The sequence below is a fragment of the Anguilla rostrata genome, chromosome 18 (assembly GCF_018555375.3).
Source record: "Anguilla rostrata isolate EN2019 chromosome 18, ASM1855537v3, whole genome shotgun sequence".
NCBI classification, from domain to species: Eukaryota; Metazoa; Chordata; class Actinopteri; order Anguilliformes; family Anguillidae; genus Anguilla; species Anguilla rostrata.
This window is the reverse complement of record NC_057950.1, coordinates 21177320-21194922: the sequence shown is the minus strand read 5'-3', so window position 1 is coordinate 21194922 and position 17603 is coordinate 21177320. Positions and strand designations below refer to the sequence as shown.

General features: G+C 42.6%; 1 protein-coding gene across 2 annotated transcripts; it reads left to right on the top strand.

Annotated features, from left to right (window-relative positions):
- Nucleotides 1-4401: 4401 nt before the first annotated feature.
- On the top strand, nt 4402-13248 carry slf2 (SMC5-SMC6 complex localization factor 2). 2 transcript variants are annotated; one of them, XM_064317122.1, is made up of 13 exons: nt 4402-4576; nt 5535-5923; nt 6173-6227; nt 6711-7330; nt 8327-8406; nt 8990-9103; nt 9676-9843; nt 9954-10056; nt 10271-10358; nt 10562-10703; nt 11100-11187; nt 12380-12997; nt 13164-13248. In XM_064317122.1, exons 1-12 carry the CDS (start codon nt 4570-4572, stop codon nt 12656-12658), a joined length of 2133 nt encoding a protein of 710 aa, XP_064173192.1. In that variant the 5' UTR covers nt 4402-4569; the 3' UTR covers nt 12659-12997; nt 13164-13248. The 2 variants fall into 2 exon arrangements, with proteins under 2 accessions (XP_064173192.1, XP_064173191.1); XM_064317121.1 differs by having other exon boundaries at nt 6708-7330.
- The last annotated feature ends 4355 nt before the right edge of the window (nt 13249-17603 follow it).

The window sequence follows — 17603 nt, the reverse complement described above, 5'->3', positions numbered from 1 at the left end:
GTGTAGTATGTCCACAAGGGGGTGCAGAAAGGCAAAAAAAGGTAAAGTTCCAAAAACTGTTGCTCCACACAGAAGGATTCTGGTCGACTATTAGTGGTACGTGCTTTCCATACATCATCGTGTCTTGCTGCAGAGCATTAATCTGCAATGGTATTTCTATATTTTGTATTATATAATTATACTGAAAACCTGATTGGCTATGCACCAGTGGGGAAAAAAGGGTTATTCAGAAGCAAGCGATAATGCTTTGAAATACAGAACATTTGATTTTCAGCATGGTATGTGCACAAATGATAAAAAATTGCATATTCAAATGTAAACTTTAAAGTTTTTTGAATATTTGAAAATTGGGTCTAAATCTGACAGGCCAAGTACTCAAGAATCAATATTTGTAATTTGTGAAAGCATGCCATTTCATGGTCTGAGTCAGATATTCTGCCATGAAACTGAATTCTTCAATTACAATTTAAAAGTGCAGACAGTCGGGCCTTATGTATTTTTTCCCACTTTATTCCGATGGGAAAGCAGATAATGTCACAGATGGAGATGACATATGTGGGTTCAGAGTCGGCTGTTCTACGCACTACACCACCCTATCTCAGCCCCTAAATCACATTTTACATGATGGCTTATCCACAAATTTAGTGACCATTAATATTCTACTGAAAATGAATAATTTCTGCAACACTATATTGAGAAACGGTTTGGATTCCTGGGTGAGTGGCACTTTTTATGTTAAGATTCTGAAACATAGCCACACCTCTGACTGAAACTGATAAACCGGTTTCTCAGCCCATGGAATTAGCAGAATATCTGCCCTGCTCCTCACTAATACCCTGAAATAAACAATGGGTCAGTCACATGTGTGTGGAGACATTAAGTATTTTGCTAAAAAAAAAAAACAGCTTGAGCTGTTATATGATGATAATAAATCGGGAATGTGGTTGATACACAATTCATTAATAAACGTGCTGAGTAATGGCCTATTCATTATCATCCAATGAGACACCCGCCTTGGGTGTTCATTATGAAGGATAGTGAATTTCTCATTTCATTTAAAGGTCAGTTTAGGCGTTTGTTTTCAATATTAACATAGCGGTAAACAACTGATCATTTCAGAGCTGCTCTTTAACAAGTGTTTAAGTCCCCTGATGCCCTGTAGGAAATAATATAGGAAGTTATTGGAGAAGAATATTCAGTTAAAAATTAGCAGGTAGATGATTATTAAAGAAACATGGGAATTTATAATCTGTTGTTTTTTTTAGAGAAGAATCTAATCTGCCCCCACTTGCAAGTTGGCAAGTGAGCCTCCTTTTTAATATAACACACTTACCGTGATACCTCAACCCCCGGTCCCAAATCCACCACCCCTCCTGTACCAATACAGTCCTCTCTGTCCTGTAGGTAGAGGCATGCTGTCACAGCCTGGCATCCTGCGTCAGCCTTCTTACACACACTTGCTCCTCTATCTTAGTCTCTCATTCTGTCTTGTCTTCTTCTCACTCCCTCTTCCTCTCTCTCTCTAAGCATATTGAGTCAGACAGACAATTCCTAGTAAGAAGGAATAAATACAAAGTTCTGGGGGAGAAAAAACTGGCGGGCCCTGCCCCCAGTTGAAAGAGAGAAAGAGAGTGAGTGTTTGTGTGTGTGAGAGAGAGAGTGAGAAAGAGAGAGAGAAATATAACTGGTACAGGAAAAGGAATTCCCCCCGTTGTAAAAGAGCAGTTGTTCAAAAAGATGAGAGGCCTTTCTCAGCTCAGTTGAATGCGTGTATCTGTGTGCGCATGAGTCTCCCCTCCCACTCTGAGGCTTAAAAAGAAATGAAAAACCCTACTTCTGCCTCTGGACCCAAGGGCAAGTATAGTGTGATGCTTTCAGGTCATAAGATTACAATCAATCCTCTGAGGCTTTTTCAGTTCAATTCTAATCTTTAAATTCTAACCCCTGTGACTCCTTAGTACACCTCCTGATCATCTATCTTTTCACCCACTTTTCACAAACTTTATCTAAGGATATTGTTGTGAGCATATCCAGCAGAAGGTATTTCTGCATTTTGTTCAGATTTCAGCGCAATAGCGAGATTTCCTGAAGTTTTCTTCTATACTGAATTTATTGTATGTATAGTGTATGCACTGGGTGCACTATATTTAACAATAATTCAGTGTCCTCTTTCTGATATGACTAATACTTATTTGAAAATCTTTTCTTTACACATGATTTGATAAAAAACAGAAAAGGCATTCAGAAATGTAATGTGTATATATTCTGTCCAAACTAAGTGTTCTCACATTAAATCCTTTCACAATATCATAATGTACTCACATGCTCCTTTGAAAACTATTTAAAATTTTATACATGAATTACTAAATGGTGCAAATATAAAAATTTCCCAAGATACTTTGGGGGATTCAGTGACTTAAAAGCAATGTTCAATAATGAAGGAATTCATTCTCATTGAATCCTAATGCTGGCAGGATAAGTTGCAATTGACATTTTCAGTGGACTTCAGAAACAAACCTGTCTTTTATGCTGCTGTTTGAACACTGGGGAAATTGCCTGCATAGGTCACTGAGCCCATTTCCTTCTCCAGATCCCAGATACACAGACCTTTACAGTTCCCTTGTGCTTTACACAGTTAAATTGCTGGGAGCTAGCGCACCACAGCAACCATATTCAAATTCTATATATGTGGGAACTGTGAGGGGGTATGCTACCATGTACCGATGAGACAGAATTTATACTGTACATGACTGGACTGAGAAAGCCAAGTATGCACATTTTCCACATGAATTCTTGCTATGAAGAGAAATATATGAAATCGACACAGATATGTACATATGCAATTACATGTGTATACAATTGTAATATAGATATTTAGAGATATTTATTTGTATTTATTCTTGTAGGAGTGAAGAACAGAAATGTTATCTTAGATGTTTTATATCAAGATTGTGGGGGAAAAAAAAAAAAACAGCAGTGTTTCAAGTGCTGGTGGTTTTGTGCCAAAGCGGCTGCATTTCCTGGCATGGTTGTGGTGAACACATACGCCTAGAAGGCAAGGGTTATACCATGGTACACCATTCCAAAAGTCCAGAACCGACTTTAAATATATGGGATCAATATTGCAAGGAACCTATCTAGTCTATAAGGAAAATATTTGACCTCTGGTTGATAAGCTAAATTAGACTTCCAAAAACACAGTACCATCAACCTGTCTTTTGAGGCAAAATAAATTATCAAAATAAAAACATTTACCTAGATTTTTTTCTTAATTTTAATGTCTCCTGGTATTCGTACCTCAATTTTTTTCCACTTCTTGGCATGGTGAGATACCAAGAGCACAAAAATACTTCCCCCACAGCAAAACTCGATCTGGCACTCTCAAATCTGCTGCCTTACTGAGCTGCACATGCACAGAAAATTGCTTCAGACTGGTGTCAGAGGGAAGCCAAAATAAGAAACATGACTGTAATGGAAAAAGTTGGAAGTGAGATGCATTTTCAAAACAAAAAATAATTACATTTCTTTTGGAAATACTAGAAACTATAAAGAAACGACAAATTCAGTTAGATTAGGTTAATAAGAAAGTTTTGGGCATTCAACAGTTAGGAGGTAGGCAGAGGCATGATCAAAAACAAGTTCTTAGGTGTCACACCCATACATTTTAGGTGCCACAGGATGGGGCATATTGCCAGGTATTGTCGCATATAGGACCTGCTCCGCCATCTAGTGTGGGATGGGGAATGTCACTGTTGCAGAGCAGAAGGAAAACTTTTCCCCTCTGTAGGGAGGAGCCAAACTGCAGGAAGGGATCAAGGGGGCTCATTTAATCCTCATTTAATTTAACACCTGGGGGATTAGGATTGTAGTTTGTTAGCCCTTAAAGTTGCAGGTGGCTGCTCCATTGCTTATTTTTGTCATTTTTACATTTATTTTGAAGAGATGTGGAAGAAAATACCACAGAGGGGGATATTAGTAGTCAATAATTCAACAGATACTAGATTACTAGAGCACATTAACAGGCTATTCCAGGGAAAATCGGGATGTACACCATCCAAGAGAGCTACAACATTCTGCTGAAGTCATGTAGTCCTAAACGTAGACTAGTTAAGCTATACTGCCGAACACTAGATGCCGAACTCTAGTACAACACAAAAAAAAATGTTGGCTGGAAGTAGTACGCAATATTAAGTAGACTCCAATAAATAAATAATCAGATTTACAAAATAAATGAAATTATTTGAATTGCTTAATAAAATCATAGACATGTTGGACGTAATAATGTATATGTGACGTCTTCACATAATCAGTTTATCAATTATTCATTTGGTTTTTGGGGTTTTCTGCAGAATAACATAACAAGAAGACTACATATTCCATAATGCATCACTCGGTGTGTTCAACCTTTGCACCCACCATTTTCCCCGGAAAAAAAAACATGGACGCTGTTAAAACTTTTTGCGCGTCTTGGCGGGTAATGGATAAACAAGAAACCGGCTCTTTTTGGAAGCGACCAAGCGAGAGCTGTCACTGAACTGTTTAGAATGAAAGATAGAATGCCAGAAGGAAATGAAAGGTATGTCCCTCCATATTAGAATATAACAAACCAACTATGGCATAGCTAACATTATCTAGCTAGCTAGTATTGCTAACGGTTGTGAAGCGTAACTCGCATATTCTGGATAACGAACGGCATGACCAGTAATTGAGGTAGTTAACATTTAATATTGGGAGATTATGTAGCTGTATTGGCACTAGCGATAACGAGGTATCTCGCGCCGGATCTAGTGTTCGCTAATTTAAATGTTAACCAGCCGTCCAAATGCGAATGCGGTAACTTTACCTATTTTTCCTGTCAGTAGGTAGCCGGGAAATTATAGTTCATGATACTATAGGAAGCATCTATTTTCATTATTCATTTGTTACTGCACGTACTTGTTTGTTCGTCAAATGTCAATACGTTTTGGCAAAAATGGATGCCGTACATCACAGGTGGGACACCCTTTGGTGTACGTTATCAGTGCGCGCTTTCAGTGAGAGAACAGCGCTGTATAAATACAAGTTGTTATTATAATTTTTGTAGAAAATTGTGCGGAAATTAACTCTGAAGCAGTTTGTCAACCTGTCAGCCGAGGTTGTCAACCAGCTTAAATAGCAAGCAAGAGAAGAAAGATGGGTGGAGAAATACGGAAACTTTGCTGCTTCTAAGTTTGTTATGATGCTTTACTTCGGCCATTTTTAACTAAGTGTATATCATCAGTCAATCTCTGAACAGACATTTTCAACTGAAAAAGTTAATTGTAGACTGTGGTGATCATTTAAGGAGGGATGACAGTTTTCCTAACTGGTCAGAAAATACTGAATTTCAGACCCTAAGAGTCCCTTGGGCTGTTAGTGTTTGGCTTGATCACTGAGCATTTCTCTCCTACTATGAAAAGCTGAAGGTGTCATGCCCAAGTCCTCTCCCTCATCGGTATTTCCTGATTAATTAGGAAATGTCACATCCCTGATTAAGTTTCTTCAATGTCCAACAGTGAACGGGATCATCCCTGGAGACCTTGAAACTGATGCAAAGTGTACCACCCCAAGCACATGCCACAAGACCTCTGTGAAGACTGGAAGCCTCCAGAAGCTCTTAAATCCACTACCCAAGCAGGTCCTTCCCCTGAAAACCCCTGAACTGGAGCCGAAGGCCAAGAGCCTCACTTCAAGCCCGCCAAGCCGGAGCCAGGCCATCGGAGAGACCTGGGACAGCGCCTCTGTCCGCAGTCCGCATGCTGCAAAGCTCCGCTTTCCCACCCCTCACCCCTCAATTAAGATTGGCAAGGATGCCTGCCTGGTGCCATTCAGGGTAGGCCACAGCCGGTCCAGCCCGGGCGTGTCTCGTCTGGAGAAAGACTCTCAGAGGAGCGGGATCCTGCAGGTGAATGTTGTCTTCATGGCACAACAATGATGGCTAAAATTAATGATCAGATGCAACTAGCTATTCTTATAGGCCATGTATCACGTATGTAATGTATTTAGCATATAACGTTAGCATATAATGCTAACTTTCGGGCATATAATTCAGTAAAACGTCATTTTAAAAAAAACCTTATGATTTGGGTGATTAAAATTTACATGTCATGTAAAGTCTGATGTATTTATTTATTTTTTGTCTGTATTTATACAGACGAATGGCTGTAGCAAATCCAAGGAAAGGTCTTCTCATCCTGTGACTACCCCAGGTAAAATAAAAATGGAGAATTCACATTCATGGTAAAATACTGGATAATACTGTCATGGAAGAGTGATATGCTTCACCAAAGCCTGTATTACTGCTGTATTTTTATGTTATGTTTATGTTTTTATATTTTTCCCATTATATTATCATCTTGTAGAGAAGGGAGAATTGTTCTGTGCTTCAGAGCTCATCACTGCTTTTCACTGTGCTGTTTTTTTGCATTCTTTGCCCAATTTCACAATCCACACGTGTAGTAGTTATTGGCTTGGTGGGATATAGAAACTGTAGAATTATACAGACTGACTTTTGCTTTGTTTGCAGTCACTGTCGACAATCTCATTATTAGCGCTGGTGATCTCTAGACTTGGAAATGCTGTGGAATGGTTCTGTCTGCCTGTGTATATTTTCTCTTCAGGTTGAGTAGGTGATCTTCATAAGTTTATAAATTGCTTTATCTGGTGGTGTTCTTCCTGGTCTTGTCCAGCAGGAGGCAGCAGCATGGTGTCAGCACGCGCCTGTGCAAAGAGGAAGGGGGAGCATGTGGTAGATGGCGGTAGGGATTTGAAGAGGCCCCGTTTCCAGGATTTGAGACTGTCCCTCACGACCAAAGGCTGCGAGCCCGCTTTGGATCACAGCCAGAAGCCGAACAACAAGGCAAGGCTGCAGCCGCAGGAAGTGGCCGCGCCCGCACGCAGCCCACCAAGGTCATGGACCCCTGCCACTGCCACCTCGCCTACTGCTATAGGACGCACAGAGCAGCCCCATACCTCTACCTCCCCACGGGTTGGGGCAGCGTCTGGCACGGGCGATGACGCCCTTGCGGGCTCTCACTGCCGTGAGCTCCCGAACAGTCCAGCGAAAGGAAGCGCAGAGAACTCGGGCTTCCTGGACGGACCGGAGAGAGGGAGCGACGAGGACTGGGACCTGTCGGGCCCAGAGCTTGACCTGGGGCCGTCTGTGGATGGGAACAGCAGTACTGACAGTACAGACAGTGAAGGTGAGCCACTGCTGTCCCTGCAGGAGATCCTGGACCGCAGCACCCGCCCTCCTGCCACCCCAGAGAAGGGCGTCTTCGCCGAGCCTCGCACGCCCGTCCACAAGTTACCCGTAAGCAAGGCCGTCGCATGCTGGGCACTCACAGATGGTCCACCTCCTTGTTCCATTATTGATGCTGGTTTAAATTATGAAATTTATCTTGTTTCTCATTGGCTTTCCCCACACTTGTGTCAGTTTGGCTGTCTGGATTCCCCGGTCGTTCAAGATGAGATTGTGCGTAATTAGTGCGGTTTTTCAGACCCTTAGATCTGAAACATACAGCGCACACTATGTGCTTCATACTATCAAATCAGTGTGACCGCTCCAAGAAATTGTGAGCGCAGTACAATGATATGTCATGGTTGTTGTGAAACATGGCATTTTGGCCATCAGATCAGGTTTCACAAGGTCTTTTTTGAGCGAGGTTCATGCCAAGTTTAATCTCTGCTGCATAAGTTCACTATGTGAGGCTGTGCCTCGTGTTGGTCTGAACATTTTATTTTTTTCACTCATAAATGAGTCTCGGTGTCAGGTTATTTCTGAATGTAAACATAAAGTAAAAGGCTTGCTCCAATTGTTGAATTGTTGATTTTTGGGTTTATGTGAAGTATGATCATATTAGACAAAGAAATAGCCTCTAGGGTTAGGTGTGTCTGATTTTGGGTTGCGTGCGTCTCTGACAGCAGTGCCAAGCTTGCATTTTTTCTTGGCAGCTCCCAGTTAGCCTTCCATTTCGTTTTTTTTTTCGTCGCAGTGCGTTTGAATTGGTCCGAGGAATCCCCAATACAATATTTATTATGATTTGTTGTGCCAATACCTTTTCTTATGCGTGTGTATCAGTGCATCTCTAATTTGTCATTCCAAATCACCTCAATTCTGCCCAAAGACAAGTGTTCTAATGCTTTTTTAAATGCAAACTTTATTGAGCTTTGTAGTAATTACTGAAATTATTGTGATGCAGTGTTATTTCAGTTCTTGTTTTTTAATTTAACCCCTGATTTGAATGCACATTATGAATGTGTCAGTGTGAATGCTTTCAGGAATCTCATTTATCTCTTTCCGTTTCAGCCTCTAGCAGACAAAAGCAGGCCTGTGAATTACAGGAACACCCTAGAGCAGATGCTGAAGGAGAAGGAGGAGAACCAGAGGTGAGTGCGTGCACCCCAGAACACCATGCATTAACATGATTAGATTAGACGTGAATATCTGTTGTAACTTAATAAATTACTTCATTTTAATCTGATTTCGAGTTGAACATTTTGATAAGGTTGATCCAAACAGTTTCCTCTGCCTGCTGTATCAACAAATTTGGCGATTTAATTGATAATTGATATCTTTGATGATAATTACTTAGTTAGATTAAATATATATATTTTCCATGTTGTGTGTTTTACAAGTGGTTTTACTGTTGATACACTTGTGTTTGGTATTCAGTGTACACTGTATGAATGTTTGTAACCAGGGCACCATCACAAATGAGACCTTGGTCGCAATGGGTTCCCCTGGGTAAATAAAGGTTAATAAATAATAAATAACAGTGTGCCAGTCTCCAAACGAGGGTGTTAACGGTTAAAACGGCTGGGTTGGGGAAATTAAACATATGTAAATGAATCCTCACCTTGCTGACAGGTTTATATCACTTATATTGTTGATCGTATCTTTTGGCCCAGTTAAACTATTACAGTAGCTCTGTAGGTAATACCGCCTGCTTTTTCCCGTGTCATGCTCCAGGTCGAAAGATACCGAGCTGAAGCTGCTTATGTCCTGCGAAGAGAACCTGCTGAAACTGGAGGAGGACAGTCCTAGTGATGGCGCTGCAGAGGAGGGCATTTCACCTGAGCACAGGTGAGCCAAGCGCTCTGGGCAGCGTCTCTCCGACACACTTTAAAGCCACTGCGGGTCCTGGGGGTCTAACATCCTGTAGGTTTTCATTTCAACCCTGATTTGCCGCACCTGATTCTACTAGATCTCTAGCTGTTGAATGCGGTGTGCTTTGTTAGGGTTGGAGTGGAAAGCTAAAGGACAGTAGATCTCCAGGAACAGGATTGGGCTGGCCTGCTTTAAAGCAAAACAGAAAGTCAGGCCTGAACTGCAAAAAAACCAGCTTGGTATAAAAAAAGCTCTCGGTGGGAAGAAAAAGCAAACTCAAACAGTAGCAAGGTAAAACACTGATGTGAAGAAATCTCAGGAAGAACCCAGATAGACGGGGGAAGCCCACCCCCTGCTGGCTAACTAAGGGGACTGCTCAAAAGAGCATGTCTGAAAGGGGAGTGTTGCAGTGACCACCTTAAAGGTGAATGCTGCAGAAACTGTCTGCATTACAGGCGAATGCCCATCTAAATATCAATGAGATTTCCTCATTAGCTGTGTGAATTTTGAGTTATGAGTGTGAAAAGGCAGCGTGTTCCACATTACAGGGCGATCCTGAAGAGGTTTTCTCTGGTCTCCAACGGTATCCCAGACGTACACCCGGGAGAGGAAGTGTTCACTTTGTCCAACTTCGGCCGGTTCTTTACCCAGCAGAGCCTGGACCTGAGGAGCTGTGCAGTGACTCCGCAGACCACAGCTCAGAAAATCCTCCTACAGTAAGACTGTGCTGCCCAATAAGTCTTTCCACACTGCCAGAAAGTGCTCCTACAGTAGGAGCACTTTCTGTTCTTCTGTATACATTTCATGTTCTGCTGTGTTTCTTCAGGGCCAGTCCAGATGAGCTGCTCTTCCTCATCAGCACAGGGATGCTACTGAAGGCATATCGCTCTTCCCCCTGCCAGCCCGCTGTGACTGGCTGGCTCTTCCAGGTAACCCCACCCCCTACCCCCTTCCCACCTGCTGGCTCCTCCTTCCCCACTCACGTGTGTTGAGTGATTTTTATAGAGTAAGAGTGAGCTTGTTCACCCGGAAGTTATTTTACAGATTATATAGTAAGTGTGTTAATGTCTGGTTATTGGGACTGGTGTTAATGACTGTTTAATCTAGCGTTGATTGAACACCTCTGTGTTGTGTCCTTGACAGATGATGTCAGTTCACTTGGACCGAAAGACTTCCACTCAGATTCTTCGGTCGATGAAGGACATCGCCTTAATTGCTGCCGACCAAATAAGTAGGCCATTGAGAGCATTCACTTTAACATGCGTTTCCCATGTTGCTGGCTGTAATTATTTTGTACCAGACCTTAAAAGTAGGGTCTGGTACTTTGCACGTAAATAAAGGGAACACTTGCCTGCTTGAAGCCAGGCTAAGATCAAACAGGTGTTTTATGGCTGGGAATGGGCCAGGCTTGAACAGTGTTTCCCATTTGAACAGCGGTGAACAAGAGCAGGAAGTTTGAGGTGTGGACGCCCAGCATTCAGGACGTAGTGCTCATCTTCCTCAACATGGGGGTCCCATTTGCCACCCTGTTCCCCCTGGAGGCGCTGCAGCCCCCCTTCTCTGAGGCAGACATTTTGTGAGTGCCGTGACCTGAATTCATGCCCTGTGCTACTCAGAGGCCATTTCTAGATGGTGTAAGCATTGCTGGTTATCAGGAGCCTGGAAATTTCACACCTTTCTGTGTTTGCTGTAAAATTACTTCTGTGTTCATCCCTGTGTTATTTGGTGTTTTATTATTTTGCTTTTTATTTTAATAATGGGTATTTATTATTCTACTTATTTTTTCCACTATTTGTACTTTAGGCTGCAAAACTGTATTATGGGTACTGTATTTTATATTACATTTTGCTTGTTAAAAAAATGCGATTGCTTTGGTAATATGTGAAGTTTTATAATCCTCCTTGAAAGAAACGTTTGCTGTTTGTTTGCATGTTAAGAACATGTTGATAATCATTCCTGCATTGTACTCCAGGCAAAGCTCGAACTGTTCGGAGGATGGGAGCAGCGAAAAGCAGGAACCACGCTCTTTTCCAGAGCACTGTTTTGAGAATGTCATCAAGGTGAGATGTCCTGAAACAGAAGGATAAAGTGATGGGGGTTCCACATGTGAGACTCATAAATCAACCAATAAATCAAAGTGGCATTATGGTAACTGTCAACATCAGAGTAACACCAAGTCTATTTTTTCCCGTTTTGATGCATAAATGTAGGATGTTGCTTTGAGTTACAGTCAGGGGCAAAGTGCACACAGCAGTAACGAAGCCAATTAATTTATAATGAGAATTTTAAATATTTCTACATTATGGACACAACCATGTATTTTTAATGGGCCAAAGTTTTAGGGTTAGAATCTTGATGGGAGTGGGAATGCTTCACTTCCTTCATGGTGTGTTTTTAGAGGACCTTCCAACGAACAAAAAGTTCTATGTTTATATGTCAAATGGCCTGAGAGTAGTATTTTTCAAAATGGAGGAACATTGTGCATCCTCAAGGAATTTTGTGGATGAGAACATGAATGTTGTGAGGTTGGTTTCCATCTTTAGGTCAAACATTGCAGGAGTTATGATTGTTTACATATTGGACACTCAAATGATGCATATAACCCCACCCAGTGGCCAATCAGTGTCAGAACTGGCCGGTGGCCAGCTGGCCCTACCCTCTATCCATATACGAAGTATCATAGGAATCACCCACGTGGCTAGACCAAGTCTTGAGAAAAGAGGGAAATTTAATAATATTCCAAAATGGCAACCGACTCAAGATGGTTGTCATCCATGTGGCTAATTATATTCCTAATGAGGTGATTGGTCGCTAGCAAGTTTCAAACTTATGCTTTCCGCTAATATTTCAGGCTTTGAGGCTTGATTGGATTGTCAAGATGTCTACAGAGTTCTATCATTTTTCGTCAAACTGTTTAGGATTTATATGCATTTTTGTAGTAAGACACGCCTACAGTGCATCAATGTTCCCTGGCTTAATTTCTGTGGTTCGCAAACAACAGCGTGGACACACCTATGTTTGGACACCTACATTTAGTATAAATTTGGGTATTTTAATTCAGTGTTTAGGTTGCGTTTGCATTTGCAAATGAGTTTCCTCATACTACATTGTAGAATAATGTAAAAAAAAAAGAACTGATATTGCACCACACAAAGCATGTGTGCAAGTATGCATGTCACTTTTTATAGATGTGTGTGTGTGTATATGCACACAGTTATATTGGGCTGAAAGTGCTGTGTTTGTGTTTGTCAGTACCTGGCCCTGTGCATGGCGCTGTGTCCCAGAGCCTACGGCGATGGGGAGCTGCTGCTGCTGCTGACGATGGTTTGCAGAGCGAGCCTGGAGACTCGGCTGCAGCTGCTGCCCATGGAGGACACGTGCTGGCTCCTGCACCACCTGCTGAACAACACCAGAGACTGGGACTCCCAGGCAAGCTCCGCTCTCTGCCCGTGCACACCACGTCTTCTTTACAGCCTCCGCCTACTTATTCAGAGGACCTGTGACCTCTGCCCTCTACTCAGGCCCACCTAAACCCCCTTTCAGCCTTCTCTATTCTTCAGTTTTTTAGAGAAACTCTACATAACAAAATTCACAAGTGAAAATGAAGGTGCAGCAGGTAGCATAATTCACACCCTCAGAAACCCACGAGTGGCCTGTAGCTCAGTCCAAGCAATCTCTCCCTTGCCATCACAGTGTATTTTGTGGCTGGAACTTGTCTGGCTTCAGTTTATTTCATCTTTAATGGCGCAAATGACTTCTCTGTATTGATTTCCAGTTACCTCAGATATGCGTAGCATTGACTGACCTGACGGAGAATCACCACAACCTTCGTCGGCTAGTGCAACTGCTGCCTGACCACAAACGCGGAAAGTGAGTGGCACACACACAAAAAGAAAGATTGGTACAATGGCCTTTTCTGGAGGATCTGCCTCTTGTCTTGTCTGGCTCCATAACACTGAATTTATGATTTTTCATATCTTTTAAGATAGGAAATTTTAGTATCTGAATGGGTTGTTTTACTTTGATCAATTTACAGGCAACTCAGGAAACATCTTAGTTTGTCGATCATCTCCAAGCTTTTAAACCGCAGATGCACATACAAGCCCGTTGCCACTGAATTTCAGGTAAGGCTCTAGATTGTATTGATTATTCAGATTTCTAATATTCTCAGACATAGCCTTAGTGTGTAGTATGTCAGTTTTTTTTGTTTATATATATATATATATATTTATTTATTTATTTATTTTTTTGGGCTTTTTCGGCTTTATTTGATAGAACAGTGTAGAGAGACAGGAAGAATTAGGAGGAGAGAGAGGGAGAGATGTGTGACAGGTTGGCGGTCGGATTCGAACCGCGAGCGTCGGTTGTGGATAGCGCTGTCCGGACTGCGCCACTAGAGGGCCGATGTGTCAGTTCTTAATGTGCGAACTTTTAAATCAAGATGCTCTCGAGCCACATTCCTGACTGCGTTGTAAATAGATTTAAAATCCATGGGGACACTGACTGACTATGAGTCCACAATACTTACCATGGGTGGGGTAGATTCACGTGGGCCGGAGTTTGTTGCGTTACCCCTACATTAGTCATAGTCTGTGTCAGTGACAAGTACAGTGTGCCTCTGCTGTGATGGGCACTGGCTCTCCTGTAGAACTGCGTGTTAGGGAGCGGGACAGTGCAGGTGAGGTGGTGTAGCACTGTGTGTTTGGGAGCGGGACAGTGCAGGTGAGGTGGTGTAGCACTGTGTGTTTGGGAGCGGGACAGTGCAGGTGAGGTGGTGTAGCACTGTGTGTTTGGGAGCGGGACAGTGCAGGTGAGGTGGTGTAGCACTGTGTGTTTGGGAGCGGGACAGTGCGGGTGAGGTGGTGTAGCACTGTGTGTTTGGGAGCGGGACAGTGCAGGTGAGGTGGTGTAGCACTGTGTGTTAGGGAGTGGGACAGTGCAGGTGAGGTGGTGTAGCACTGTGTGTTTGGGAGTGGGACAGTGCAGGTGAGGTGGTGTAGCACTGTGTGTTTGGGAGTGGGACAGTGCAGGTGAGGTGGTGTAGCACTGTGTGTTTGGGAGCGGGACAGTGCTGGTGAGGTGGTGTAGAACTGCGTGTTAGGGAGTGGGACAGTGCAGGTGAGGTGGTGTAGCACTGTGTGTTTGGGAGCGGGACAGTGCAGGTGAGGTGGTGTAGCACTGTGTGTTTGGGAGCGGGACAGGCACCCTGAGCTCTCTCTGTCTTTAGCTGTCGGCCCTGCAGCAGTACCTGCCCCGGATGAGGCCGTCCTCACTGCTGTCTGCCCTCTTTTCGGTGAAGACGACGGAGGATCAAGGGGAGGAAGACTGTTCTGTCTCTCTGGACCAGCAGGTTAGAGAGACGGATCACTTACAGATCACAGCAGTGTTAAACAAGGCAGGGTTCATGTGCAGATCACATGCAATAACTACCAGGGTTTACGCACAGATAACATGTAAGGACCACATGTTAAAAACAAAATGAAACATATACAGATTGCATGTTGAAACATCTTATTTATTGTTATGCTAAAACAGTGAATACCTTTGTTGAAGACTACTACATCATGCAACTTAGTTTTGGATATATGTTTTATATGTAGAAAAATCTATGAAAAAAATAGTTTAAAGCAAAAACGATTGAACGAAGAATGAACATAAAATGTGTTGGTGTGTGATGTGATGCTCTCCTCCCGGCCAACTGAATCCCTCCCCTGGATGACACTCGAGCCAGTTGTGCATCGTCCTGTGCACAACTCTAATTTTCTTATTTGAAATTATTTTCCCTAGGCTTACTACCTGTGCTACAGTCTGCTGGCTTTGACAAATGAAGCAACAAACTTTGACACTTTCCCCTCAGACCAAAAGGTACATTTTCATTTTGTGACGACCCCCCCTGTTTTGGTCGTTGGGCTGGCTGCTTGTCTTTGTCTTTGTTCTGCATTGCAGATGCCCAGTAGGTGTGGTCGGGTCGTTGTTGGCGGGGTCGTCACAATTTTATATCTTGCGTACCGTTACATTCGCAATACGCCGCCGAATTTGCACGGCTGTGTGTTAAATAAGCGTGCAGTTACACAAGTCTCCCGTCCTGTTTCAGGACCAGCTGGACCTGCTCTCTGCTGAACTGGAGAAGTACATCAAATGTGACATCAGGGAGGGAGAGAAGTGGCTGTACAGAAGCAAGGTGGGTGTAGTAACACTATACTGTAGAAATGTGTTGGTATAGAGGCAGGGAAGGTGAGGTTGTGTACGTACTGTGTGCTGTTTAACTGGTCCTGTAGGATTATAGCTGACATCCTTGTGTTCACCTGCTGGGAAATGACTGTGCTTATGATGTGCTTATGGCAGTATATATTTGTTAAACTGTTAAATATATTGCATTCCACTTTTGTTTCGGTTCACGTCCGCAAATTGCCTGAAATAAGCGTTTGCCCCTAGGCGCGGGTGGATTTCAGAAGGTCCCGTAGGGCTTATTTCCAAAGACCGTGGACCATGTTCCAGCTGGTCAACAAAGCAATTCATGTTTTACAATGTGTTGTTTATTCGGACATATTTATGAAAGCAAATGAAGTTATGTCAGCTTTGTCAGAAACAAAAAATATAATAATGAAATTATATATACAATAAGCATGGCAGCTAAGCAGTTGAATATCAAAATATTGAAAACATAATTTAATAATGTAAACTAATAAAAACATTTAGAAAGAATGGCTTATTATAGTTATCAAAATAAACAATAAAAATACTGTTGCATAACATAACTTTCTCATTTTCTCAACTTGCTTAATGACAACAATTACAGTTTTCCAGGAATGTGCAGTTTGGCTGAGCCTTCAGTCTTGAGGACACAAGACAGAAGTTGTTATTGATATTATTTTATTTGCCTTTCTTATGAAACCTTATGGATATTCTCTTCCTCGAAAGAGTCGCATCACCATCGTAGCTTGCTTTAACGCCCATGGAAATGGTTTCTGCAGGTGAAGGACTTTGTTGCCAGGATCTATACCAGATGGCAGATTCTCCTTCATAAATCCAGGCCTATGCAGGTATGGTGCTCCACTCTGTTCACTGATTTCTGTGCCTTCCACAATGCACCTGCCTTTGGACCTCCTCATGAAGTAATTGGAATGCTGTTTTGAGCAATGTCACTGTTTCATATAGCTTTGCACCTCCGATGAAGAGCATGAATTATGGTTAATGGACCTTTTTATTATTTTCCACTTTAAATTGGTGGCATTGTTTTGTTTAGGCAGGTTGCTGTGACTGTGTTGCTGTGGGAGTCGTTGGTTCCTTAGGGAATGCCGGCCAAAAAATCAATATCTAGTATTTTGGCAACCACCTTAAGAATCATTTATCGATCTCATTCTAACATGTCACATATTATCAAGAGAAAATGTACAGAAGCCCACCCCAAACAATGTGACCTGGGTAGAATGCCTCCCCTTTTTCCCATTGTAGGGAACTGATTCAGAAAATTTAGGTGAGGCTGCCGTTCAGATTAAACTGAAACAATACTCAAAACCTTCAGTTATGTCATAAAAATTGTGACTGTTATTTTGAAAATGGAGCAAACTGTAGATTTTTCACCATTACAGTAATCGCAAATTAAAGATACCTTCACTTAAATAGGGTTAAAATCCCAGTGACATCATCACTTGCTTCACTTCCCTTTTGCGCACACGGGCGAAAGAGGTGGCATTGACACATGTAATTATATACGACGGAACGTACCAATTGGATCAGTTTTGGGTGGAGGTCCCCTTTATTGAAGTGACCCTTTGTGGTGATTCGGCCGGTGTGCTTTCCCTCCAGGGTAAACTGCATCATTTCTGGCAGCCGTTGCCTGAGGACACCCTATCCAGCAGCCAGGAGAGCCAGCAGCCCCAGTCTGAGTCTGTCACGAACACGCCTGAGCCACAGACAGGGGGCATCTCTTAGCACAAGACTCCCTGGAGACAAGACCGGCATTAAAAAAAAAGAATACCCAAAAAAGCTTTATTTTTATTTACTTTGACAGAGAGACTGCATAAATATCAGGTGCAACATTGGTAACTGGACTTGATGCACTGAGAAATCTTGTCAAATGAAAACTTGCTAAGTACAACACAAAATTCTGTTCATTTAAAATGCCTTGTGTTGCTGCATCATCCTGCATGGAGGACATTCCCCTGAGACCCATGGCTGTGTAACAGCAGTCCTGCTGCTGACCCATGCCAAGTGCTTCTGCATTATACGCTGTCAGCAGCCTGCACATTAGGGGAGGCTTGGCATCCAGTCTTGCACTGAAAAAAAAAAAACATACCTTAACGATGCATTACATTTCACATGTTCCCAGTTCCCGTGTATAGCACTCGTTTGCAAGTATCCGTGTCATTGCACGACCTGGACTTGAGCTGGATGCCTCCCTCCCCAGAGATAAGGAGTAGCCAAGTCCATCACACGGGAGGTTAAATGGCTGACCTGTGCTGTTAAACTCCTG

Excerpts from the sequence above, each read along its gene's own strand:
- slf2 (XM_064317121.1), top strand. Across the intron at positions 6,228-6,707 it reads TCATCCTGTGACTACCCCAG|CAGGAGGCAGCAGCATGGTG; the intron begins GTAAAATAAAAA and ends GGTCTTGTCCAG. Across the intron at positions 8,407-8,989 it reads GAGAAGGAGGAGAACCAGAG|GTCGAAAGATACCGAGCTGA; the intron begins GTGAGTGCGTGC and ends GTCATGCTCCAG.